At 46.8% G+C, this 27,387-nt stretch overlaps 1 protein-coding gene across 15 annotated transcripts in view; it reads left to right on the top strand.

The window, feature by feature from the left end:
• The first annotated feature begins 3,501 nt into the window (after positions 1-3,501).
• Positions 3,502-27,387, top strand: part of RNF213 (ring finger protein 213) — an 86,977-nt gene continuing 63,091 nt past the window's right edge. For 3 of the 15 annotated variants that reach the window (XM_065563768.1, XM_065563767.1, XM_065563769.1), the window contains exons 1-8: positions 6,644-6,854; positions 12,053-12,333; positions 15,245-15,373; positions 16,985-17,710; positions 18,787-18,971; positions 20,353-20,511; positions 22,665-22,861; positions 23,424-23,710. In XM_065563768.1, the coding sequence (XP_065419840.1) occupies positions 6,728-6,854; positions 12,053-12,333; positions 15,245-15,373; positions 16,985-17,710; positions 18,787-18,971; positions 20,353-20,511; positions 22,665-22,861; positions 23,424-23,710 (2,091 nt within the window). In that variant the 5' untranslated portion in view covers positions 6,644-6,727. Of the gene's footprint in view, positions 3,643-4,225; positions 4,358-4,795; positions 5,008-5,855; positions 6,004-6,643; positions 6,855-12,052; positions 12,334-15,244; positions 15,374-16,984; positions 17,711-18,786; positions 18,972-20,352; positions 20,512-22,664; positions 22,862-23,423; positions 23,711-27,387 lie in introns of those variants that run through there. The other 12 variants (XM_065563773.1, XM_065563770.1, XM_065563772.1 and 9 more) reach the window with 12 other exon arrangements.

Raw genomic sequence — 27,387 nt, 5'->3', positions numbered from 1 at the left:
GTTGAGCGGAGGCAAAGCGAGTGAACTGCGGGACGCTGCTTCCATGGAGGCAGCAAATCTGTGTGCACTGTGTCCAGAAGTCGAGGGCCTGGGCACTCGAGTGTAAGGAAGTGGGGTGTACAGACAGGTCGGAGGGACCTGAACCCCAGGACTGGAGCTTAACTGGGGGGACTATTTCCAGAGATCTAGCCACAGGTTAATTCTACTCTGGCCCCTGACTCGCTTAGGGAGCCTAAGGGAGGATGAGGACTGATAAGTTAGGTATAGAGAGATCGCTTTGTGGAAAGTGTCCCCCCTCCTGTCTTTTATCATTTTCCTGTCTGAGCTCATTCGAGAGCATTGTGAGTGTCTGGTTTCACCCCCGCCCTTGTTATTGGGGTCTTTAGTGCACTGGATGAGAGACACCACATACGCTCGGAGGACCTTGCCCAGACCTGGAGAAGAGCTCTGTGTGGCTCCAACGCTTCTCTCTCTCACCGACAGGAGTTGGTCCAATAAAAGATATGACCTCCCCCACCTTGTCCCTCTCATTTCCTGGGACCGACACACCTATAAAACCCTGCACACAGCACTGCCTGAGCAGGCAGCAGAGAAATGAAACTGAAAGCAGAGAGAGTTGTAAGTCTCAGGGGCGCCTCCTGGTGAGAACTTCTTTCATTTCTCCCTCCCGCGGGGAAGGATTTTGCCGAAGCTTTCCCTGTTCCCCAAGGGCTGCGGGGGGTGAATGGGACTGGCTGTATCTGCCTGCAGTGGGGGTTGGTTTTATGGATATTTCTAGGGTAGAGGAATTTTGGGGGTGTCTGGCTGTTAGATGCACCCAACTGTACCAGCTATAAATGAACACACCTCCAGCAGGGAAAGGGGGTCTCAGAACCATTCCTCACACTGTGCCCCCTGGTTATACATTGTTTTCTGCCACTCCCAGAGATGGCACACTAGATGGGCCTGCGAGCAAGCATAGGCTAGCATGAGCAGCATTCCAGACAGAGAGAAGGGAGGTGATCAAAGAAAGAAATCAGCTCTCTCCTCCCCCAGGCAAATGCAGATAGACCCTGGGGAAGGTCAGGGCCATGCAGTCGGAATGGGTAGGATGCCAGAAGGCAGGGCCTGGCCTGGGAGATATGGAGACGCCTCTCTGAGTACATCTACATCACAAACGATGCTTTAGGTGTGACCGAAGCTATTCAAAACCTTTAGTCTCCTCATGCACCCGAAGATCTCAAAGCTTTTCAGTCTTTAATGCACTTATCACACCACCCTTCAGTTTACAGATGGGAAACGGAGACACAGGGAGGTCCAAGGTCACACACACAACCTGTGGCAGAGCAGGGAAGACACTGGATTTATGGCTTAGCTTTATTACAATAATCTGCAGCCCATTATCCTCCCCGCCCCCACTGTTCTATGACTGCAGAGATGTTAACGGGTCATTTCTGCTAACCATTTAGGCTGAACAACCGGTTGCAGCAGCTGTGACACTCGAGGCCTGGTCTACGCTAGGGACTTACAGGGGTAGAGTGATATCTCTCAGGGGTAAATCCACACCCCTGAAGCCAATTCTATATGATAAACATACAGCCGTATCGCTCTGTCGCGCAGGGATGTGAAAAGTCCACACCTCTGGGCGATGCCATTGTACTGACCTAACCCCAGTGTGGACAGCGCTCTGTCGACAGGACGGCTTCTTCTGCGGACCTAGCTATCCCCTCTTACAAAGGTTGATTAACGAGCGTCTTCACTGAAACCCTACAGCAGCGCAGCTGCACCGGTGCCTTTGTGCTGCTGCACAGTTGAAGTTTAGACCTGCCCTGAGAGATGTATCTGGAGTGCGCGAACCCCCCCTGGGGAGGTGGGTTATCTATGTCAGGTGTCAGAGGAGCAGCCGTGTTAGTCTGTATCCGCAAAAAGAACAGGAGTACTTGTGACACCTTAGAGACTAACACATTTATTAGAGCATAAGCTTTCGTGGACTACAGCCCACTTCTTCGGATGCATAGAGTGGAACATATATTGAGGAGATATATACCCACATACAAAGAGCATGAACAGGTGGGAGTTGTCTTACCAACTCTGAGAGGCCAATTAAGTAAGAGAAAATTTTTTTGAAGTGATAATCAAGATAGCCAAGTACAGACAGTTTGATAAGAAGTGTGAGAATATTTACAAGGGGAGATAGATTCAATGTTTGTAATGGCTCAGCCATTCCCAGTCTCTATTCAAGCCTAAATTCCTGGTATCTAGTTTGCATATCTATGTCAGTGGCTCTCAACCTTTCCAGACTATGGTACCCCTTTCCGAAGTCTGATTTGTCTTGCGTATCCCCAGGTTTAACCTCACTTAAAAACTACTTGCTTACAAAATCAGACACAAAAATACAAAATGTCACAACACACTATTAGTGAAAAACTATTGACTTTCTCATTTTTACCATTCAGCTATAAAATAAATCAATTGAAATATAAATGTTCTTACATTTCAGTGTGTAGTATATAGAGCAGTATAAACAAATCATTGTATAAAATTGCAGTTTGTATCGACTTTGCTAGTGCTTTTCATGTAGCTAGGCAGATATCTAGATAAGCCGATGCACCCCCTGGGAGATCTGTGCATACCCCCAGGGGTACACGAACCCCTGGTGGAGAACCACTGCTCTATGCTGACGGGAGATGCCCTCTTGTAGGCATCCAGTGTCTTCACTGAAATGATTTAAGTGTAGACAGGTTTCAGAGTAGCAGCCGTGTTAGTCTGTATCCGCAAAAAGAACAGGAGTACTTGTGGCACCTTAGAGACTAACAAATTTCTTAGAGCATAAGCTTTCGTGGGCTACAGCCCACTTCTTCGGATGCATCCTCTATATATGTTTCACTCTATATGCATCCGAAGAAGTGGGCTGTAGCCCACGAAAGCTTATGCTCTAAGAAATTTGTTAGTCTCTAAGGTGCCACAAGTACTCCTGTTCTTTTTAAGTGTAGACATACTCCCCACTCCCTTTTCCAGGCCTGGAGCAGAGCGCTGTGTGGACAGAAATTGGCCCGATAAAAGCTATTACCTCACCCCCTTTGTCTCATACACAAGTGTTAGCAGGCTCAGGGCCTTGGACAATACATAAATACACAGCGTCTGCTGTGGGACTGACCCCCTCACTCCCAATCGTGTGTCTAGGCCCTGGGCACAGCATCGCCTTTCTGTCCGGGACTGTTGCAGGGTTATACCAATAGTAGCCCCGACCCGTCTCTCCTCCTGGGGCGAGACACTCCGCGAGACAGGCAGGGGAGCTCCTCGTGTCCAGCCCGCTCTGACCTGCCCTGTTAGTGCAGCTGCTTCTGGGAAGGAGCCGCTGCGGTGCGAAGGGACCTTTTCCCACCCCGCTGTAGCAGCAGCGCCCTGGGGAGGCAGCTCCGCCCGTCCCTTTGCGCTGCCCAGGGGCGCGTGTTGCTGTCCCTGGCAGCCCGGGGTGCCCAGCCCGAGCGGGGAGCGGGTCCGAGCCCGGCGGGCGGGGCGGGGCGGGGGCCCACCGGCCGCCAGGGGCTGCCCCGGGGTGACGTTTGGAAAGCGAAACTCGCCGGCTCTCCAGCGACGCCCACTTGCAGAAACAGAAACTTTGCCGGGTCCCTGGGCAGCGGCAGCCGGCGCGGAGCTCAGGTGAGCGGCCCCAGCTCGGGGCTCGGCCCCCCGGGGAGCTCGGCCGGGCTCAGCACTGGGGGTGCAGCACTGGGGGTGCAGGAGCCCGGGGGGTGCAGCCCGACGCCCCGGTTCCAGCCCGGGAGCTGGCGGCGCTCGTGGGGGGCTATGACTGTCTGGGGGGCTTTGCAGAGGCACGGACCCGCCCCCACTCCGCTGCCTCGCCAGGGGCCCGGCTGGGGTGAGCCCCCCGCCCCCCTGCACGACCAGGACAGGCCCGGCTATGGGGGGCGCTGCGTGCACCCCGGGGCTCCCCTGCCCAGCGGGCGGGGCTGGGTGATGCGCCGGGCGGGGGCGTGGCCTGGCTGCGGGGAGCGGCAGGGTCCGGCCGCTGCTTTCCCGCGGGCAGGGGCAGGCTCCGCGGTTGCCCCTTTGTCCCCCGGGCCGGGCGGCTGGGGGCAGCTGCGATCAATCACAAGCCGCTGCACCCTGGGACTTGTAGTCCGGAAACGGCTCCTTCCGCTTCGCGCTTGCCTGGGGGATTAATTTGCATACAGCGAGCGTTCCCTGCCTTGCCATTGGCCGAGCGGCGGAGCTCATTAGCATGGGCTCTCGGGGATAGGGAGGAAGCTCTCTTGATGTGCCTGGCGGGCGCGGGAGGGGCCGTGAGCCGATCTGCATGCTGGCCCCGCCCCCTGCCGTCCCTCCCCACCCCCTCAGGCACGACAGGCTGCAGGTAAGGGGCTCGTGAGGGGTGGGGGGGGGCGCATCCCATGGGGGGGCTGAGGGGAGTGGGGGGGGCTTCCTCCTCTATGCAGGGCTGGCTGGGGGCCCTCTCCTGGGGGGCCCACCCCCACTCCCCTGCCCCAGAGGGGTGCTGGCAGCAGCAGGGTGACCCTGCTGCCCCGGGCTGGGGGAGTCTCAGCTGGGGGGGCCCTTTGTAACTCAGCCTGGCCTGGGCAGGTGTTGTGGTCCCTTGGCCCAAGTGTCATGGGCCTGGCCTTCCCCTGTGAGCATCCCTCCTCGTTCCAGCGTGTACCTGCCCTGTCGTCCCACCCTCCCACCTCGGGGCCTCCCCGGTGCAGCCTGCCGCCTACGTGCCTCCTGCCAAGTTCCTTTGTCCACAGTTTAGGCCATGCTTGTGGTGATCATTCTTCTGCTTTATTATTTGCAGCGCAGTAATATGCCCGAAGCCCCAGTCCCCTGGTGCTGGGTGCTGTACACACACATGACAACAAGCTAGTCCCCACTCCAAAGAATTTAGGGCTGGATTTTCAGTCTAAGAATTCAGCTCTCCTTTAGCCACTAAAATAGACGGAGATGCTGGGTGCCGAGCATCTTTGAAAATCTGGCTCTTACTAAGGCAAGAGGCAACCGATGAATACAGTAAGCAACTATGCAGTTCGGATACTTCCTTATCCCCTTTTTAGTCAGAGCCTTCTTTAACTGTGATCCTCCAGAAAGAGGGTATACCAGATTCAAATCTCAGTACTGGTGGGGCCTACAGCTCCGCGAAAAAGTGACTCCATCAGTGTGGTTTCTAATGATTTTTTTTCTTCTTCTTTAAATAAAAAAAAAAAGTATAAAAATTAGCTTCAGCCCAGAGTTTCCTGTCAGTTTTTGTGGTTTTATAACTGCATTTCCTAGCTTTTAGAACATTTTTCTCTCCCATGTTACTGTTTTGCAAAAATAATGTAAACAGGCAAAACTGACTCTACGGCAAATGTCACCAAAGGCAAATAAGCAAAGTGAAGGGGGGAAAGCAGTTGGGGGGGGAGGAAGCTGTGTGTGTTTTGCAGTTTGTTTGTTTTGTGCACAATTGTCTTGTTACCACATGCACACAAAGGAAAGGAAATAGTGGGTTACATTTTACAAATCTGTATTTTTGTTAAGTCTGTAGGCACACATTCTGTGAATGATTTAGGCTCTTAAAACAGTTTTCATTAATTTATTTTGCTTGAAATATTTGCACTTGCTTTTTTAAATAAATGAGCTTAACAACTGAAGTCTCTGTTGCTTGTGAGGTGTGGGAAGCAGGGAGATGGTTTCATTTTATGCCCAAGTAATGGTTTGTGAGGCCTTGAAACATTGCTTATCTGACCTCTGTTGCTTTCACATTTCCTCAGTGTCCTGAGGGTGAAATTTAGCAAGGGCCCAGGGTCACTAATAATGAATCAATGTTTTGCTGTCTCTCTTAACCATTTGTGTGTGTCTCTCTTCCTGCTTTGAAACAGGCGGCATAAAACTTTTCCCTGAGGCAGCAGTGTGCGGGTATGAAGTGCCCTAAATGCAACTACATTTCTCAAGATGCTTCTCCCAACTTCTGCAGCAGCTGTGGGTTCAGGCTGCTCCCCCACATCAGCACACAGAGTAAGGAAAAAGGTAGGAGGATGGGGGTAACTTGGGTTTACTGCTTGGCTGACTGTAGGATATTGCAAAGAGGCAAAGTTATTTGACATCTACACATGATGACATGCAAATAGTACTTAAGCAGCAGAGGTGCTCTAAACTGGATGTAGCCTGGGTCCCCGAATCAGACATTGCCTGTGGGATCCTGTACCCCATATGGTTGATATACCAGATCTGCCAGATCTGAGCAGAGTTGGCAGATAGATCGGAGAAGGTGGGGTCCACTGGAACATGCTCAGGCCTTGCCACTTTGAGCCCAAGCCACCAAACAGGGAGGGGTGAGAACATCCTAGTCGTAGTAGCTAGGAGGCAGGGCTGAAAGAAGTCACTGGGCTTCCACTGGTGGGGTGGCTCACATGAGGGGGGATCCCTACTAGAAGAACCTGACCCTGGTCCTGGCCCCAAAGCAAGAGAAGTACAGAGTGAGGTGGTGGTGGTGGTGGGCGGCATGGCCCTGAGGTGACCTCCCCCCCATTGCTGCACAAACCAGATTGGCTGGGGGTTGAGTGCCACTCCAGAACAAGGACACAGACATAACTATGGACCACCTGGGAGGGTTTGAGCCAATGAGCAGGTGGAGGAGAGAGGGGGGTGGGGCTGGACATGCCCAGGAACTGGGAAGACTTGTAGAGAGAACAAAGAAAGAGCAGCGGGAAAAGTTGCAGTGCTGAGCTGGGGCAGAGAGACACCGGGATGAATGGAGGCAGGCAGAGCTGAACTAGGAGCTGCTTGGAGGAGAGACAAAAGGAGACTGTTAAGGACACACAGGCAGGAGTTTCCAGGCCAGCTGATACCAAGCAGCAAGCAGCAGAGGGCACAGACAGGTTGGACTGACCCAAGGGTGGTGCAGTTGCATCGGCACAAGGCAGAGAGTTTGTGCATGTCTGGCTAGGTGTGGGGGTAGGGGCGGGCTGCGTATTGTATCAGGGTAAGGGAGTTTGTGTAACCCCTGCTAGAGATCCTGACCTGGGTCTGCTCCTGGCTTTGCTGGGTTGGATAAAAGTGTTGTGCTTTTGTAAAACATGGTACTTGTTCCAAGGGTTACCTCTGGTCTCCTGGAGAGAGGGTTGGAGTCTGTGCAGAGGTGTGTGGCTGGGACCTGTTCCCCAACGCTGGGAATCCCCCACCTGACAATGGGCAGGGTGAGAATCCGGTTGCCTGCCTTGTCTCTGCCTTATAGATGTCATTATTATTGTTACTTTTTACTGCAGTAGCACCCTTAGATGCGTGTTGTGTTGGGCACTGTGCGAACAAAGGATTTTTTTTTGTAATTGGGTTTTTGCTGTTTCCTGCTTTAAGATGGATAGAGGAGGCCTGAAACATTCGTGCCAGAAGCTGGGAATGAGCGACAGGGGATGGATCACTTGATGATTATCTGCTCTGTTTATTCCCTCCGGGGCACCTGGCATTGGCCACTGTCGGAAGACAGGATTCTGGGCTAGATGATCCATTGGTCTGACCCAGTCTGGCCGTTCTTATGTTCTTTTGTTTTTATTTCTGAAATTTCCTGATTGCTTTTTACTTTAGAAATATCTGGAGTGTCAAGGCTGCTCTTCAGTGGTTTGGCAGGAGTACGCAAAGAGCTCTAATGCCTTGGCCTGCACAACTCGTAAAGCGGCGAGGGCCATATTACTCCAAAGAAAACAGCTGAGGGCTGAAACCCCCCGGTCCCTCCGAAACACCCCCTCCCAGCACCGCCTAGGTCCCCCCCGAAACATATCCCCTGCCCCAGCGCCGCCCAGCCCTGCGGAAACAACCCCCCTCCAGCCACCGACTTGCCGCTCACCTCCTCACCCCCCACCCCAAGTATAAAGCCTCGCCGCCATTGTCCGCCCACCCTCTCGGCTTGTCATACCCCCATGAAATAAGGGGAGGGGAAAAGGGGGACAGTTTGAAGGGATTTTCTGGGGCTATGAACTAAGGGAAGGGGGAAGGGGGGCAGTGTGAAGGGATTGGATGTGACTGTCCAACACATAAACACAGGGGCCGCAGGGAGCCTGGGGGTGTGTGTGTGGGGGAAGGTCCCTGGACCAGGGAAGGGGGCAGCAGTTGGGGCAGGACAGGTGCAAACAACCAACCCCGCCCCCCCCCCCCCCACACACACACACATACGTCTCCTGGCTGCCCACAGACAGTTCATCCCCCCCCCCCCCCCCTCCACACACCCCCGATCACTACAGAGGCTGCCCTGGGACCAACCAGCGCAGTAACCACCCCGCCCCCAACCGAAGGGGGGTTTTGGGGGGGGTGTGTCTCGGCCCAGTTCTTCCTTCCCCCCGGAGCTGCAGTTCGAGCCCAGGCTGGGTGCCCCTCCCCTCGCTCGGCACTTACCAGCTCTGCCTCGTGCCCAGCGCTTCCCGCCTCAGCGGGCCCCTGAAGAGACGCACCCGTTGTACACCAGGCAGAGGGAGCGGGAGATGGAGACGTGCGGTTCTGGCCATTAGGGTGGTTGGTGCATGGCCCAGGCACATGGGGCTGTGAGGCGGGGCCCCCCTGGGCAGGGGGCGAACACAGCAGCCCCACCCCGCCGCTTGCCCGCGGGCCGCACAGTGAGCCCACGTGGGCAGCATGTTGTGCAGGCCTACCTTGCACTGAATGGGCGGCAGATGCTGAATCTTTAAGCAGCTTCCTTTGCCAAATGAAGTGAAATAGGTGCTAATAAAACACACACTATTTTGAGCAGTCTGATTGAAAATCCCTTCTCTCTCAACTGCTCAGCTTTCAGTCTGTAGCAAATGTATCTCACCTCTGCACTATCATCATAGTGTAAAATAGTAATGGGGTTTAATTCAGGCCTGAGCCAAATGGCTTATCAATGTTTTCATTCAAATCTTTCTGCTTTAAGGTTGTTTAGATGTCATGGCAATTTGAGGAGACAAAACCAATTCAGTGTATGTTTTAGGAATTGTACTGAGAAGACAAACAGGGAAATGTAAAGCGAACTTCCCTACAACACTAAACAATGCAATAATTAAATTGAAGTTACAGTGGAGATCAGCTGAATTAATCAAGGAATTAGCGTAAATTAAAATCAATAATTCAATAAGAAAGTAGATTGAGACCGCTGCTTGCTCATGTACCTGGACTTTTTGAGGTTGCAATTTGATCTGCTAATACCCCTCAGTCTCTTGCCTGAGATCTTGCAAGTGAATCAGGGTATTGCAGCTTCGCACTGCAACTGCATTGCGCAATCCTGGTAGAGTGTGATCAAGCTTAACCTTTGGTTCACTTTTGGGGCCTTCCCTCCAACGGACGTTTCTCCACTACATGTGTCTGAGGCCACAGTCCTTTTTTTCCTCCTCTGAGCAGGTGAGAGCAGGGAAACAACAGGAGATGACTCCATCAGAACTGTTACAATTCCTTATCTGGATTAATAGTTAGGGACTGACAAATGGGTCTCTGGACCTTAAGGCCTAGCCACTTCCTTGGACCTGACTTATAGCCCGTTGCCTTTTGACCTACACAATTGTCAGTGCCCCTTACTCATTCAAACCTCACATTTCAGCAATGACACTTAGGGCAAGTCTGCACTATAAAATTAAGTCGACCTAAGTTACGTTGACTTACAGCCCCACAGTAATTAAATTGCTTTTGCATGTCCACACTACGCTCCTTGTGTCAGTAGTGTGCGTCCTCACCAGGAGCGCTTGCACCGATTTAACTGTTAGTGTGGAGCATTGTTGGACGTCTTCTGAAAGGCAGCAACCGTGGATGTCAGCAACACAGTGTCTACGCTGACACTGCGTCAACCTAACTACGTCAGCCTAGGCGCTGTGCCTCTTGTGGAGCTGGTGGTATTAAGTCGGTATAGTGGGCCAGTTACATTGGTGAGAACTGCATTTTAGTGTGGATACTTACAGAGTTACATCAATGTAAACTGCTTTCCATCAACCTGACTGTAGCACAGGTCAGGCCGTAGGGCCGCACAACCCACAGTAGGGAATTACCGAACTATCACCTATGGTTTGACAAGGTCGTCTTGCTCTAACAAAGCCCAAAGACAAAACTGCTTCAAAGCTGCTTTTGAGATCCTGTTAATATAAAAACAGCGAGGAGTCCGGTGACAGCTTAACAGATCTATTAGTCTTTAAGGTTCCACTGGACTCCTCGTTGTTTTTGTGGATACAGACTAAGATGGCTACCCCTTTGATACTTGTTAGTATAAAGTTGTTAAAAAATACGTTAGATTTAAGTTCATACTTACAGTACTATAGAGCTAGGTGCCCTACAGAACAAGTCTTTCAACCTAGACAGAGTCACAGGACTTGAGTTTGTCATGTAAAACGCAAGTGGAATTATTTCTCAGATCCTTTCGGGCCCCTTTCATGCATCATAAAGAAGCGAACAAGGACACAACTGTGATTTCTATCCCACCTCCTTTGCGGGCCACCTTCTATATTACATTTGTTATTTAAACCCCCATTTTACTTGTAGATTTTTTTGCATTGTATTTGTTTCCTTGTTTTTTTGGGGGAGGGGGAGGAGATTTTATGCTTAGACTTGTGATTTATTTACGTGCCTCCTGCTCTCTGTGGGGATAGATAAGCTGTTGGGCTTTGTTGGCTTTGCCTTTCATACCACGTGCTCATACCAAGGCCCTGTTCACTTCACACTCGACAATTCTGCCCTGAGGATTATGCAGGAGGAAACTGATAACATCTGTGATACAATGGTGAATACACCACTCAAGATGATGCTGCATAAAGCCATGGCACGTATGAGAAGCCAAAAGTGTGTGTGGGGGGGGATTCCTGGAGGAAAAAGGAAGGAGTTGGGAGCAATTGAAGATGATTGGAATGATGTGCTAACAAAGGCAGGTAAAAAAATATGAAAAATACACAAGTTAATGATACCCTGAGCACAAAAGCACTATGAAACACAGCTGCTATAAGCAAGTATCTGGCAGTATAGGTGACTATTGATTTACTACTTGTCCACTACCAGAATCAGTTCCTCCCCTGGAATGTGCAGCGCTCATGCTGTGGCAGCATCTGCGTGGTGGGATGGCAGGTTTGGGCAGAAGTGTGGGCAAAGGATAGCTCTGAAGAATTTTCTTGTGCCATGTATCTGACCCGATCATCCACACGCAGATTGGTTTGTTTGCAAATCATGGCATGTGTCACTGGATGTTTTTCTTACTTTCTTATGGACCTTTTTCCCTTCCTGTGCCTCCTGTGACAGATTTGGAGCTACCCTGTGAAAATCTATGGATACTGTATGCTGGCCTGGTTATTGGGATGTCTGCTGTATGAATGTATTCCTTTAACTCAGTAGGGGGCTCTCTGATATGTAGTCAGGAAGGAGAAGAATGGCTGGAGAAAGATAGCCACCTCTCAGCCAACACTTACGAGTCATTAAGGAACAATGCTTTAAGGTGCAGCCAGCCCTGTAACTCTGATGCTTTTGACAGAGGAGGAGGGCATATTTCTGCACTGAACAGAGGAAGGGATGCTTTGAGATTTCATATACTTTCAGGACCAGCCCTCTCTAATCTCCTTTTTTGCAGTATAAATTCAACGGCTTGTGCAGTTTTGGTCACGTGATGCAAGTGGTCTCAGAGTGGGGCTTCCAATTTAGTCATTTTCACTGGCCCTTCTCTCTTAACCTTGTCCAGGGAGGGATAGCTCAGTGGTTTGAGCGTTGGCCTGCTAAACCCAGGGTTGTGAGTTCAATCCTTGAGGGGGCCACTTGGGGATCAGGGGCAAAATCAGTACTTGGTCCTGCTAGTGAAGGCAGGGGGCTGGACTCGATGACCTTTCAAGGTCCCTTCCAGTTCTAGGAGATGGAAGATGGAGATTATTATAACCTTGGTTTAGGGGTGAGAATTGCTCCTTTCCTCCCTTCTGAGGTTATTTCCAGTGTTCTCTTCAGAAAGGGGTGTGGAAGCAGTGTTCATGTCTCAGTCAATGCATTTAATCAGCATTTGTGATTTCCCTTCTTCCTTCCCCCACTCCAGCTGAGAATTACATTTTGTCGTCTCCTTGTTTCCTCACTGTAAAATTAATAGAGAACTTTTTCTCAGTTGTAGGAAGTGGAGATGTAAAGCCAGCTCCAGTCCCTGAGGGGGAAATGGAAAGTGGGAGAGAACTGAAGGTAGAGGGCGCCTTCTCAGTGCCAGCTGCTGATGGACAACCACTGACCAAAGAAACACAGGGAAAGCCAGGAGAGCTGCTGTCACAGAGCTTGGGGACTCAAAGCGGTGTCTCGAAGAAGAAAGTGAGTATGTCGGAATGCGCTGGTTCAGACTGTGTACTGTGCGGAGACCTTGAGGAATCTTCCCATTTCCCTGCAGTATTGGAGTGGGTAAGGACACCGTGTGCCAAGAAGCATGATTCAAGCAAATAACTCCTCTGCTTTCTCTCTCGTTTGCAGAATGAGGCACCTATTACTAATGCTTTTTGCTCTTGGTCTGGAACCACTAATTGGATTTTTTTTAAAGGAAATCGGATACATATTTTAATATAATAAATTTGGTAGCAAATGGTGTCTCCGTGTATGTCGCTGAGATACTGAATTATACAGCTTCCCCTAACAATATGTTTCCAGCAAGAATAGAATCAATAAATGATACAGGAAAGCTTCAGGATTAAAAATCTGTCTGTCCCAAGTCAATATCTGCTTGGTAGGGGATTTGTCAGCCAATGCTGCTACGTTAGGCTGGGTCTGCACTAGAAACCTTTGGCAGTATAATAATGTTGCTTAGGGATATGACCTTTCTGACGTGTGTGTACCAGCAAAAGCCCTAGGGTAGACATGGTTATGCTGGCCAAAAATGCTTTTGACGGTATAGCTTACTTTCTTCGGGGAATTGGTGTAAGAAGCTATACCAGCAATAGCCCTCTTTTGCTGCTATAAATTGCGTCTGGACTAGGACGGTATGCTGGTACTGCATAGCAAAACCTCTCTCGTGTGGACAAGTCCTTTAATGTCCGATTCTCATATTGCTGAAAACTTTAAATGCTTGGGAAAACAGATTCTCAGAGTTACTTGGATTTCAGATCCTCTTTTATTACAATTTATAGCAGAGGACTTAAAAATATTGTTCCAAGCTGCCTCTTTCTTTAATGGTGACTTCGTAACACCGACAGCTTTATTAAGTTCCAGAATATTCTAATTGAGATCCCCAAGACATTTAAAAAAAACCCAACGTGCCTCTGCTGTTTCCAGTTTTGTGAGTTAACAAAATCTCTCATGAACATAGAAACTTTACAGCTACTATCATAATCAGAATTTTTCTAGATTCTAATTAATATTTTAATTAGTTCTTTGAATGGGATTCATGTAGTAAACATTGGCCCAAAATTATTATACAACAAACAATACTTACACAACAGTAGACAATAAACCATTGTGTGAAATGTCATACACCAGAATACATGTGGAGGGATGGACAGGGAACTTATTTTGTAATATAATTTTGGCAGAAATACCTACAGTTATGCATTTTTGCCACTGGCATAGTACGTTCCCTGATTTTATTGTGGTGTGGTCAGTGTGTGTTTGGGTTTTTGGGTTTTGTTGTTGTTTTTAAATCTGTAACTTCCAGCACTGTGATTTTTGTATGTAGATAAGTGAATATGATGATAATAGCTAAACAAATTTCACTGAGACTTGTGAACTGCCCACTTAAAACCTGGGCTTTCTGTGATGGTCAGAGAGCAATACGCTTGCAGGGTGAAATTAATCCAATGTGGAGTGTAAGCCCATAGGGCTAGCCTGCTGGTTTGCTTTATTATATCCTGCCTATTAGCTACTGGTTTGCTCATTTATTTGATTGTATTTTGTTTGGTTTACTCTGTTATGTTTGGCTGTAATGCAAGGAGCCTAGAGGTCTGTATCTTGTATGATTAGTTTCAGCAAGTTAGCATAAGTATGGTGAAGTAGGCCTGGTCTACAGTGTGTGTGTGTGTGTGTGTGTATCTAAGTTACGCAACTTCAGCTACATGAATAACGTAGCTGAAGTCGATGTACTTAGATCCACTTACTGCGATGTCTTCACTGCAGTAAGTCAATGGCTGATGCTCTCCCGTCAACTCTAGACTAGACGCGATAAATCGACCCCTGCTGGATCGATCGCTGCCCGTAATGTAGACAAGCCCTTAGACGTGTCTACTGAAAAGTAGGAGTTGGAACTCAGTGGTAAACAGTGACCACAGGGAACACTGCAGGAACATGGAGGTAACAACCATAAACCAGTTCAGGCAAGAAGTGACAGGTCTGAGAATGAGCTAATTGGATAATATGTATAGATATGTTAGGCTATAGAATAAGTGCACCCCAATATTATGTGGGTGAGAAAGTTAGATTTGGGCCTGGAAGGTTGGGCATTAGCATGAATATTCATAATAGTGCTTAGGCCCTATAAAGGGCAAACCACCATGTGGAATTATTATTCTGTTACTTCTTCCTTTTCTTTTGAGTTCTAGCCTTTTCCTTTATCTTTGAGTCTTTCAGCTGTCGATTGTTAACTTAGCTACTCAGCATTTGACCCTTCAGCTCTATTATTCACCATCAGTCTTGGGCACTGAGGAACCTGAACCGTCGGACCCATTTGGCAAAAGAACGGCCATACTGGGTCAGATCAAAGGTCCATCTAGCCCAGTATCCCATCTTCAGACAGTGGCCAGCCAGGTGCCCCAGAGGGAATGAACAGAACAGGTGATCATCAAGTGATCCATCCCCTGTCTCCCATTCCCAGCTTCTGACAAACAGAGGCTATGGACACCATCTCTGTTAACACCCCTGTAGTCATAGGATAAAAAGGGGTGTCAGTGGGATACAGATTGTTTTACCATAATAAGCCATAAATCCGTGGGAGCGACATGTCTACAACAACACTGTATACACGTATTTCCATTATCACTTTGGTTCCTGTAGGGACTGTGGTGCCAGATTCCTTGCACAGTCTCTCCTTCTCCAGTGTCGCATGTTGGTGAGCGAAGTGGTAGTTGGAGAGGGTATGCTTTCTCCCCGCCCCCAAGTCTCACACACTCGCCGGATAATGTTCATAAGGAGCAGCAGGAGGAAAATCGGACTTGTTTCAAGTAGAGAAATAATTTTATTAAAAAATTGCCCATGCCATAAACTAAAAATGCAAGCTACAAATAAACACTGCAGTATAAAGTACTACTCAGCCTACCCTGACAGACAAATATTGATTAGCAATTATACCTCACTTCCTGATCTCTCTGAAAGTGAAGCCATTTTTCAACAGACAGCAAAAGCTGCAAGCGGTGTAGTCTGGAGTGAGTTGGATGATGCTAATCCCCTTTCCAGAAAGAGGAGAAAGGAGAAACCAATCCAATTTGAGGATAGCAGCCCATCTCCTACAAGCCCACAGCAGGTAGTTCTCATGAGTAGTTCCTCTACCCGGAGCAGCCTAAGCAAGCGCATTGGCCTGAAGCCCCAATTACTAGCACAGGTGTCTGTTCTGGGTCCACAGTTGGATGCCAGCCTGAAGTGATTAAACTTAATAACTGCTGTCAGCAGTTTCCTGAATGGGCCCTGCCTGACGCATTGGGCAGAGCCAGTGTCTCTGTAATTCCTGTGTATACGTAGTTCTGAATCTGGAACCAGTCTCTGTTCACAATCTCTGTGCTGGCAAATGAGGCGGATGGATTTGTCGTTTCTCTCCTTTCATCACATAGCTCTGTCTTTCCCTCCTCCAGCTTAACAGGGTGCTTTGTAGTAGCTGTCCATGTCTGTCCACATTCACCATTGCTCTCCCGCTATTGTTTGTGCTTGTTTACCTGCGACCCAGCTGTATGCTCATTGGAGTGACAATCAGAAGCATGAGGTGGGAAGACCTTTGTTTTTTTCCCCCACCTGCCTGAGTTTAAAACCAGCAAATACGGTGAATCCGGCCTGGGTTTGATAATTTTGACTGGCAGGTGAGTGGGGAAGCAAGCCAATTAGTTTTGGAAGAGGTCATAAGAGGATTCTCAGCCAGGAAGAGCCTGGCTTCAGGGAAATCCACAGATAGCATTCTCTCACTTTCAGCTAGTGTGTCCCTTCCATTGCTCCAATACTCCAAGCACGTTCGTCTCACCAGAACCGTTATTGTGTGTTGTGAAACTGACCCTTTTATGTCGTGTTCTCAGTCGGGGGCATTGAACAGAATGTGTAAAATTCTTTAGTTTGATACTTGTGAGAGTGACGCTGCTACTTTGCTGTAGCAGTATTTAAAACTCTTCTAAGAATTTTTGTATCCGATTTGGTTTCTTTATCAGTAAGAAGGGGAGAAAAAAAAAAAAAAGCCTTTCCTGCTTACACACAGCCCCCTACTTACATTGCCAGGACCCTCGATTTCACCTTCCCCAAGGAGTGAAATACTCCATAAATACAACCAGCTGTAATCATGGAGCAAGTGAGAAGCTGGCAGGAAGGCTTAGACAGTGCCCCTTTCAGAGCATCATAATATTACACATTTTATACAGAACTTTTCATTCTGAAGGTTTCCCCCAAAGACCTTTACCAACCATAGATACAGGACTCCCTTCCTCATTCATGAACTGCAGCAGCCTCTGAGCTGGAATATATATAAAGCAGCGGTTCTATACCTGCAAGAGTGTAGGACATGAAGTAAGGAAGAGTCAGGTAGCAGTGCTTAGGTCAAATGCAGTTACCTAAGTTTAGAATTTGGTTAGGACTCTCTTAATTTTAAGTAGCTCACACAAAGCATTTTCCTCCTCTCTGAGCTAAGGTAGGATTTTATTCCCCCCACCCCCACCCCACCGTCTCCATTTGTCTTTAAATTCAGAAAGTGGTGGCATAAGCAAGGATGTTTTGGGGGCTGGGGTTGGAGTATGACCGAGATGGACTAGTTATTCTGTCTCCACCTACAAGGGACACAGGGATTGAGGACATCCCCGCTATGTTAAGGGAAGCAGTGAATACAGGATTTCCCCACTCTGAGTAAGTGAGGATGTGTGTGTGTTTTTACTTCCCTACACAGAAAAAGAGAAAGAGGAATAAGAGTAAGAAGAATCCTTCCGGCTCTGGGATGCAGGACTCTTTGACCTCTGTAAGTTCAGCACCTTGTAGTCTGGACTCTTCTTTGAGCTCAGAATTGGCTGGTGCAAAAAATCCAACACAAGAAAGCCAAATCCAAGAGAATGAAGTGGCCAAAGCAGAGGCTGAGTCCTCTCCCTGTAACAACGAAAGTCAGATTAAAAGTGACTGTTTGTTATGCCCCTTGGGAAATGAAGGTCAAAGTCCAGAGACGATTGTGGAAGACAATCCCAGCAGCAGTGACACCAGGCACCAGTCAGTGCAGAATGGCACCAATGATGAGCTTGCTCAGCCTGCAGGCTCCAGAGCCACAGAGGAGAAGATGGAAGATGAAAGTTCGCCAAGTGATGGACAAATGGCCAGAGAAAATAAGGGCTCTGACAAGAAGGAAAGTGAGAGGGGCCCTGCTGAAGTTGACCAGCCTTCAGGAAATAGAGTAGATACCCAGACGTCAGGGGGAGACAGGGATGCACTGGCTTCCAAAGAAGAGGGAGAGAGTGTGTCCTTAGGGCTTTGCTCCAATATGGAAGCACCTGCGAGTAAGGATTCAAATTCTGATGCAGACCATCAAAGTCAGAAGAAGAAAGTCTCCTTTTCTGAAGCTGAAACAACACAGAGCAGAAAAGTCGAACAAGAGAGCAAGCAGCAAGCAAGTGCTCCAGTTTCAAAGGTAAACTGTCAAATAATCATGTGATTATGTTGGAATAAGTTTCCTTCTTTTGAACTTTGAAATGGTTACTGCAGTAAAATGAAGCCTGTTCATTGCTGCCACCCCAGTCGAACAACCTGAGGAGGTAGGGAGGAAGTAGGGGGCGCTTTGCAGTATCTTGCCAGTCTATTTGCACAGGTGTATCTTACATCTGTGAACTTCTCTGTTCACCTTTGGTTAGTTCCAGAGGTGGAAGAGTTGCCCTTAGTGCAAGAATAACTATACTACAGTAGTTCAAGTGCCTCTTCATTGCTGGGTGATTTACTAAACCATCTTGGGGTTAAGTCTTCTCTTCCCCTCTCCAAAGCCCCCCATTGGGTTCAGCTTTATCTCTGAGCAGAACTTTATTCAGTGAAATGAGTGTAATTTTCGGCATTGCTCGTCAGTTTTCTCTCCGTTGTTAACGAAGCGTGTACAGTTGTTAAATGGCTCAGAATCCCTGACAGTTTTTCCCCATAGAACCTGAAAAACGCATTGTATTGAACTTTATCTCATGGTCCAGTCCCCCCCACCCCCCTCCATTCCCAAATCTCACAGCAGTGCTCAGAACAGTCCACACGCTACAGAAATGCATATACATTGCCTATGTTGCTTCATTATGCCGGCTTGACACCTCCTCTGAATGTGGGGTTCAGTCCCAGAATGGACTGGTTGAATTGCAGATATTTTCTCTTCCTTTATACCCCTTCCTCCAGGAACCTACGACATGGTGACTTTTGCCAGCCAACATTGGCATTAGATTCCATGTAAAACCTGATCAGAGCACTCTTGCAGCTCTGGCTGTTAGATTGGTCAGAAGATTCACCCTCGTTTCCTCTGGCCCTGGGGAGTGATGAACTGACCAGTCTTTGGAAGTGAACCTAGCCCTGGTGCAGAACACTAAATGCAGACCCAACTGAATCAGTTTTGAATTGTTTGACTTGCAACATCGTACTTTAGATATCGCATGCTACCTTGAACAAATCCGGTTGGTTTCTATTAAAGTCGTGTCTTTGAGGTTCGCTGCTTTTGATTCATTCTGTGTGTTTGTGTCACAGAACATGGAAGCGGAAACCAAAGCAACCCCAAGAAAGGGGACATCTGAAGAAATGGAAAAGAAGACAAATCAAACAAAGGCAATTGAAGCTCCTAAAAAAGATTATGCATCAGTTGTATCAGGCAATAAGAAGGACAAGAAGCAGCAGAAAAATCAGGAAGCCACTGCAAATAGAATTAAGCCAAGGTAGAGTATGCACTCTATTTTTTTTTTTAAAGTGCTGTTGAAAGTAATGAGGACCAGCCAGTTGCTGCTATTGGGTAATTGTAGATGGGTACTCTTCCTTTTCAGCATAGACTAAGCTTAAAATAAAAGCTTCCTAGTGTTTGAATTATTCACAACTTTGCAAGCCAAGTGGCTGATTTTGTGTGTGTGTGTGTGTGTGTGGGGGGGGAGAGGGGATGGAGGGGGGTGGTTCTGCTTTTTCACTTCAATAGAGTTACGCCGAGGGGAGGGGTTCTCCTATTGCTGTAGGTGATCCTCCTCCATGAGAGGCGGTAGCTAGGTCGACAGAAGAATTCTTTTGTCAAACTAGCATGGTCTACATGGGGACTTAGGTCAGCTTAACTACCTTGCTCAGAGTGATGTAGCTGGGTCAGTCTAATTTTCTGTTGTAGACAAGCCCTTAGATTCCGTGAGGTGGGAAGATAGGAGAAGGTTGTTCCAGATGGAAGGAGGCAGTTGCTAGAGTTAGCAGGAAAGTGATTAGAGAGAGATGGGATCTGTGAGATAGGCAGGACGTGGGTCCATGAAGAGAGTTGAAAATAAACAGGGCAGTTTTTCAAGTGGATTTTTCAATGAAACCAATAGGTGAAGTTGCTTGAGGAGTGATGTTCTGTGATCAGATTTCTTGGTACGTGAAAAGGAGTGGATAGTAGCATTATTCTTCACATGCAAGAATCTGGAGAGCTGGGACTTGAGGTGTCCAGGCAGAAGGGATTGTAATTGTCGGTGAGAGTGGATGAAGGCACTAGTGACTGTTTCCTTACCGGCAGTCAAAGCTGTGGCAAACAGAGACATTGTTGTGGTTTGGTGGTGGGCAGAGAGCAGGAGATGAGGGAAAGAGAAATATATCAGGGTCAAGAACAATGCAGAGCAATGTAGGGATATAGGAGGTATGAAAGTTTTTTGAGAGTGCTGCTTCATCAGAAGTGGTCTTGCTGTATTTCATGGGAGCAATATTTTGCATCCAAAATGTGGGTATGTAATCGCTGGTGTGTAATCTGAGGTTACATCCCAGACTGTTTGCCATCAGACAGTGACTAGTTAGGTTACAGGAGTGTGTTCTCTGTCACTACCTGGCTATAGAAAATTTCTTATTCCTAATTTTTATCTTTGTATGTAATGCTCACTTTGCTAGGAGAATTCTATGTATTGGCCTTCATATCTGGCCAGATAGGGAGGAGCACTGAATAATATCAGCACTGAAACTGATATTAATGTCACTCATGGAGTTGGCTACAAATAAGCAAGCAAGCAAACGGCTGTTGGCTCTCATGCATTCATTTTGTTAAATTACACAAAATATTTAAATAGTATTTTAACTTTATTTTCTCTGTCATTACAGTCAGGTGAATCTTGGAGAGGGTGTCACAGTGTATTTCCATGCAATATTGTCTAAAGACTTTAAGCTAGATCTTGATAATCATAAAGTGTTCATCAAGGCCTGTGGCATTTCAGGATATGTGGATTGGAAGGATAACATCTGTGAGTTGACCTGCACAAAGTAAGTACTTTTCTGTAGTTCCAAAACTGCTTAATTTTAATTCAGGCCTCTTATTTTAACTACCTGCCTCACAATAACAAGAAAGCAACAGACACAGGTATGGTATTTTGTCTCTGCCCTGGCTGTTGTAATTTTTCTTCTGCCGTCCTGTTTGGACTAAGGAAAAAGGTACTTTTAAAAATCAAATTAGCTAATGTGACACCCCTTCACACTTAGTGTAGAGACAGTTTAACGTCTCCACAATCATGTTAGTTGGTGTTAAACTATCTACGCTTGATGGGGATGTTTCAAGTCACATTAGCTGAATCACATTTGCTAACTTGATTTACAAAAAACATATTTTTTCTTAGTCTAGACAGGGCCTGTGATCTGTTATCTGAAATAAGGCTAGACTACATTAAATGCAGGATAATATCAGGGCCTCATCTCTTAAAATGTGGACCTAGGGCCTTGGCTACACTACATTATTGTGAAAATGCACCCCCCCCCCCGAGCGCAGCGAGTGCAGCGCTGTAAAGCGCCAGTGTAATCAGCACTGCACGCTCGCTCGCAGTGCTGCAAGCTATTCCCCTCAGAGAGGTGGAGTACTTGCAGTGCTGCGAGAGAGCTCTCGCAGCGCTGGTGGTGCGACTACACTTGCGATTCACAGCGCTGCCACGGCAGCGCTGCGAATCCCCAAGTGTAGCCAAGGCCTAGGCTAATATTTCATTTAGTACTTCGGAAAGTATGTTTTTTTCCGCGCCTTTGAACCTGCTGTGTGGTTGTTTTTATTTTCATGGAAGTGGGGCCTTTGAGCATGGTAAGACCAAAACCATGTATATATTGTTATTATGGAGGCACCTGGTAGTGATTCTGTAGTTAAGGTTACCTTTTAAAATGGGCGATAAAATACTGGGTTTTCCCTAAAAGTAGGTGGCCATTCAGTTAATTAGGTCCTTTGAATTTTCTAGGTAGTTTTTGTTTGGTTTCCCATAGAGTTGCCAGCCTTCTATCACCATCTTTAACCATCCTCCTGCACACAACCCTTTATCAAACTACCCTCTCACAACACAACCACTTAGTCCCTCCCACCACATCTATGACTACTAGTGATAGAGAAAAATAATGTAGGGGTGAGGGCCGAAAGTGGCAGAGTTAAGGTTGTGGTATATGGTAGTTGTGGTAATGATAAGATGTGGGCTTAAGGGCTGGTCTACACTAAGGGGGGGAGCGATCTAAGATATAGCGTAGCTGAAGTCGACATATCTTAGATTGATGTAAAATTACTTACTTCACATCCTCGCGGCGCAGGATCGACAGCCGCCACTCCCCCGTCGACTCTGCTTCTGCCACTCGCAGAGCTGGAGTTCCGGAGTCGACGGCAGAGCGATGGGGGATCCCCGATAGGCCACGTCTACACTACCCACCGGATGGGCGGGTAGTAATCGATCTATGTGTTGAAGAGCTCATGATATATACTGTTAAGTGCTTTATCTTTTCAGTTTTTTGTACATGTGTAAGGTAGGGGTATATGTGTGAGTGTGAGAAAAAGAGAGAGAACCCAAACTACTTCACAGCAATGTGTATTGTTTGTTTGTATGACCGTAGCTCCTAGGAGCCCTAGTTGGGGACCGGGACCCCCGTGTGCTAGGTATTGTGCACACACAGAACAAAAACAAAGTCCCTGCCCCAGAGAGCTTGTATGTATGTGTGGGAGCCACAGTTGAGGAGGGAGAGAAACCAGCACCATAGAATGTAAAAGAAATATGCTGATTATGGCTCAATCAAGAAGTATTTGCTAGGCAAGTGAATATGTTTATATACCTAAAATAAATAATAGCCCATTGGATGGTTGAGTGGTACACATAAAACTGCACTGTGCTCTGATGATACTGAGGGCCCCATTTGGGAAAAGGGAGCAAATCTGAGCTGTCTAGTTGTCAAAATGTCTGTTGCTGCGTAGTGTGCATGTGCTCATTGGCTGAATTCATAGTTGTGCCCTCCTCAGCTGCTTAGTTGGGTATTGGGGCAAAATATCAAATGTATAATGAAGAGTCTTTCCCCTCTTTTTAAAAATTGGCAGTTGGGGAGGAAGCAAGTACTAGAGCAACCAATGTCTGACTTGCCTATTGTCCGCGCTTGCTGCTGCTGTTAAGCTGTTTTGTATTGAACAGGGACCTGGGAAATCATGGACTCCTCGTTGAGGGTTGTGTGACTATTTCCAAGGACAACATGAATAAACCATTTCCCTACAAGTATTTTATTTCACGTGGCAAGAAGGGAGACTATGAATTCATTTACAAACCTTGCCCAGAAGGAGTGGTTGTGAATCGCTATTTATTCATACATTCTCATTATCTCAGCTCGGGAGGTAAGGTGATTTCCACAGTGTGTGTGGCTGTTTAGCCTTCATCATAATTATGCATGTTTAGATATCTCTTATTTGCCAGACAATGCTGATGTTAATCAGTCTCATCAGTGACACCCAGACAAAAAACCCATGGGAGAAAGCTTGGGGTATTGCGTAGAAATATGAAAGGACAGACTTGGATGAAATAATCTAAATCCATTATCTTTAATGGCCTCTGATTCACACATTTAACTGCACGTGTATATCTGTACGTATGTCATATTTATTGAAACGTAATTGCTGGTCTCTGTTGTGGCCTCTGAAGTGCCAACATTCCGGAAGAGCTTAGAATCTAAATGGAGACGTCAAAGAAAGGGTGGGAAGGGAAACACACACACAGAGGGGAAGTGACCTGTGGCCAAGCTGGGAACAGAACTCAGGTCTCCTTTATCCCACTCCAGTGTCCTGTGCACTACCTGTCCCATGCTGGTCTGCTCCCAGGTATGTGAGGCAGCAGGGAAACTGAAACACCTGCTTCTTGTCTGATAAGTTAAATGTGTACACTTTTTTTTTTAATTCGTAGATTGGCACCAGTATGATGATATAGTATGTAAACCCACTGATGGTTTCGTGAGCCGCTTTATAAATTGGGTTGGATGGGATGATTGGAAGAAAAATGTTGAGAGGGGGAAGCAGATAGCAGCAAAAATTATGCTAGAGACCATCTTCAGCGTCCTCACCACATGGACCCACATCAACATGAAGAACTTTCTTGACCAGTTACATCAGTTTTACATGGTGACTAGGAAGGCAATGGTGTATGAGAGACAGCCGATGGAATGGACAGCGCTAGAGTTTGGAGAAAAGCAGGTATTCTAATTACATTTGACAGTGTATTGAGGAAGAGGTTGAAATTCAGTTATTAAATATGCAATTTTAACTTTGCTGTTGAGATCCTTAGTCTGTTTTGCCTCCCCTGATGGAAATAATGCATACGGAATTTTCTGTTGTGTGATGGGGTGAATTATTTCCGTATGTGACACTTACTATTTCCGGTTGCATGAAGTCCTACTCCCTGAACTTTTGGCCTTAGTTGCAGTATGAGGTTTAGTGCACCAATACTTGCTCACCAAAGGGAGCCAGAGCATGGGGTGTGGTACTTGCTGGGATGGCTTTAACAATGTTAATATTTAAATTATGATCACTGTGCACCTGAATTAACACCCCACTGAGATAAACCATACGGCTATCTCAGAGCTGTTGTTCCAGGCTGTTTGTAGCCTTGGACATCTCTGTGTCGATTACTCTTGGCTCATGTTTATGAGGCCATCTTTGCAACCGTAACAGCTAGATACTTTTTTTTTTTAATTAAATTTTGAGATCCTGGAACACAAAATATTGGCTTCAGAGAGGTGCCAGTATGGCATATAGACTGGCTGTTTGCTGAGTAAAAATATTGGTAAACTTTTTTTTTTTTTAAGTCTTTGCTACCATCTCTCTTTGGCACAGTAGGTTTTCTCTGTGCTTATTTCTAGCCCAAGTCTGAACCACTCTGGGTTATGAGGATTGTCAAGGCTGATTCCCCCCTCTGGCACTTTGAATGCAGAAGGTGGGGGCCTGCAAGGACTCTAAAAATTAATACTTGCCACTCCAGGCTTGTATTAAACTCCCAAGGTTACAGCTTTTCTCTGACCTTGGATGGGTAGATGCTGCCACCACCCAAATGCAACCCCTTGTGGAACCCAGGAAGGCGCACTTGGGAATTCCTTCCTGTGGGGTACCCTCAAGCCCTTTAACCACCATATCCCCCCCCCCCCCCCCCGGAAAGAGCTGAGAAAGGAAAACAAAGAAATCAACTGTTGCCACCAGCTAACTAAAAAACATGTGCACAAACCTCTTAAGACACACAAATCCAAATCCTGTTAATAAAAAAGATTTTATTAAAAACAAAAAGAAAGAAAATACATTTGGAACTTAGGCTTTTGCTAGATTTAAATAAAAAACCCACAAAAATTAGACATTAGGAATAACCTTCTTGAGGTCCAGCTTAAAGGTTACAAGCAAACAAAAGCATTTAGGGTTAGCACAGAGGAGTCCACAAGCCTTACAGAAAATAAAGGAAATAAACCTAATCACGTCTTTCTAGACATTTCCTAATCTACTTACATATTTGGGTAGTTCTAGGTATGATCTAATGATTTCCATACCTGGCAAAAAGCTTTTTACAGCATAGTAACAGCCCTGACTCTGTTCTGTCCCCTCTCTACCGAGAACAACAACAGACAAAGAAGTTTAGTTTTTCCCCCCCCCCCCCCATTTAAAAAAATTCTAGCCTTCCCATTGGCTCTTTTGGTCAGGTGCCTGCTCCCTTTCCTTTACTTGGGGACTTCTTTAACCCTTCGGAGGTAAAGCAAGTAGAGAACAGCTACCAAGAGGGATTTTATAGCTAACTGGCTGGATGGCTGTCCATAAAAGGGAGCTACCCCCTCCCCCTTTCATTTATCACAAGGTTATTGTATCTCAAACTCTCACATCTGACTGAGCTAGATTTGACTGGATTTCTTCTGGACTCCATAATCTGCCACCAGGAGTCTTCATAGAATACTTCGCCATCTCTTTAAGGTTTAGAGCTCTCCCTCCACAGATCTTCCAGACACGGAAGGTGGTGGTGGTGGGGAATCCAGGCTCTAACCAATATTTAATTTTCTTTTTCTGGTGAGTTAGGAAAGTGGTGGTTTTAAAATGACTCCTTACTTTTTTTCTTCCACCATTCACCTGTCTTTGGGATCCCTTCCCCATCTGAAGCCTAATCCAAAAGCCACTTGAGTAAATGGAAAGAATCATTTATTTTAATGGACTTTGGGTCAAGTCTATATTCCCTTTTTATTCTTTCCCCCTAATGAAAGGGCTAGACATGGGTGATTTTTTTAGAGCTTAGCAAGGCTCTTCCATTTTTTGTCGGAGAGAGGGTTGGCAGATAACAATTCCTCTAGCAATTCCTCTGAACGTGCTGCCTAGACTGCATTTTTAAAAATTAAAATGTGCACTAATCCTAAAGGCAGACCAAGGCTTGAAGGGGTTTTCCATGCCCAGTGAAGCAATATTTCAAGTCAGACTTGAGGGCTTGGTATTAAATGAGGATATTGATATAACAGGCATCACAGAAACTTGGTGGAATGATGACAATCAATGGGACACGGTAATACCAGGATACAAAATATATAGGAATAATAGAGTAGGTTGGGCGGGTGGGGGTGTTGCACTATATGTGAAAGAGAGCATAGAGTCAAAGATAGTAAAAATCTTAAATGAATCAAACTGTTCCATAGATTCTCTATGGATAGAAATTCCATGGTTGAATAATAAGAGTAAAGCAACAGGAATATAGTAGCGACCACTTGACCAGGATGGAGACAATGACTGTGAAATATTCAGGGAGATTAGAGGGGCTACAAAAACAGAAAACCCAATAATAATGGGTTTATTATAATATCTCCATGTTGACTGGGACTATGTCCCCTCTGGACAAGATACAGAGATAAAATTTCTAGACGCCATTAATGACTGATTCTTAGAGCAACTAGTTATGGAACCCTCAAGGGGAGAGGCAATTCTTGATTTAGTCCTAAGTGGTACACAGGGTTTGGTCCAAGATCTGACTATAACTGAACCACTTGCAATAGCGAGCACAATGTAATTAAATTTAACATCCTTGGGGGGGGGGGGGAGAGACACACGAAAGAAACCCACCACAGTAGCATTTAACTTCAGAAAGGGGAGCGACACAAAAAGGAGGAAGTTAGTTAAGTGGAAATTAAAAGGAACAGTTACAAGAGTGAAATGCCTGCAAACTGCATGGAATTTTTTTTAAAAATACCATAATAGAAGCTCAAACTATATGCATACCCCAAACGAAAAAAACAGTAAGAGGACCAAAAAAATGCCACCATGGCTAAGCAACAAAGTGCAAGAGGAGCTTAGAGACAAAAAGGCATCCTTTAAAAATTAGAAGTCAAATCTTACTGAGGAAAATAGAAAGGAGCATAAACTCTGGCAAGTCAAGTGTAAAAATATAATTAAGCAGGCCAAAAAAGAATTTGAAGAGCACTAGCAAAAGATACTAAGGCCTGATCTATATTACACAGTTAGGTTGACATAAGGCAGCTTATATCGACCTGATTATGTCCATGTACACACTACAGCCTTGTCTTGCCGATGTAAGTGCCCTATTGCACCGACTAACTCCACCTCCATGAGAGGTGTAGGGCTTATGTTGGTGTAGTTAGAGTGACGCGGTGTCTGTGTTGACAAGACAGCCAACAGCTGATCTGTCTATTTCACAGCTCCATGCTAGAGCCCAGCTGCCCCCTGCTCCCCACTCCCAGCCGAGCTGCTGCCCAGAGGCTCCCCACTCAGGGAGCTGAGAAGCGCAGGCAGCTGCCCCCCTGGGAGCAGGGAGGTGAGAGCTGGGGAGGTGGGGTGTGTGTGTGTGCTGGGCTCCCAGTGGGCAGCTTCGCCGAGGGCTCTCAGCACCCCACACTGCCCCT

The sequence above is a fragment of the Chrysemys picta genome, chromosome 12 (genome assembly GCF_011386835.1).
Source record: "Chrysemys picta bellii isolate R12L10 chromosome 12, ASM1138683v2, whole genome shotgun sequence".
NCBI classification, from domain to species: domain Eukaryota; kingdom Metazoa; phylum Chordata; order Testudines; family Emydidae; genus Chrysemys; species Chrysemys picta.
This window is presented reverse-complemented; position numbering and strand designations above follow the sequence as displayed.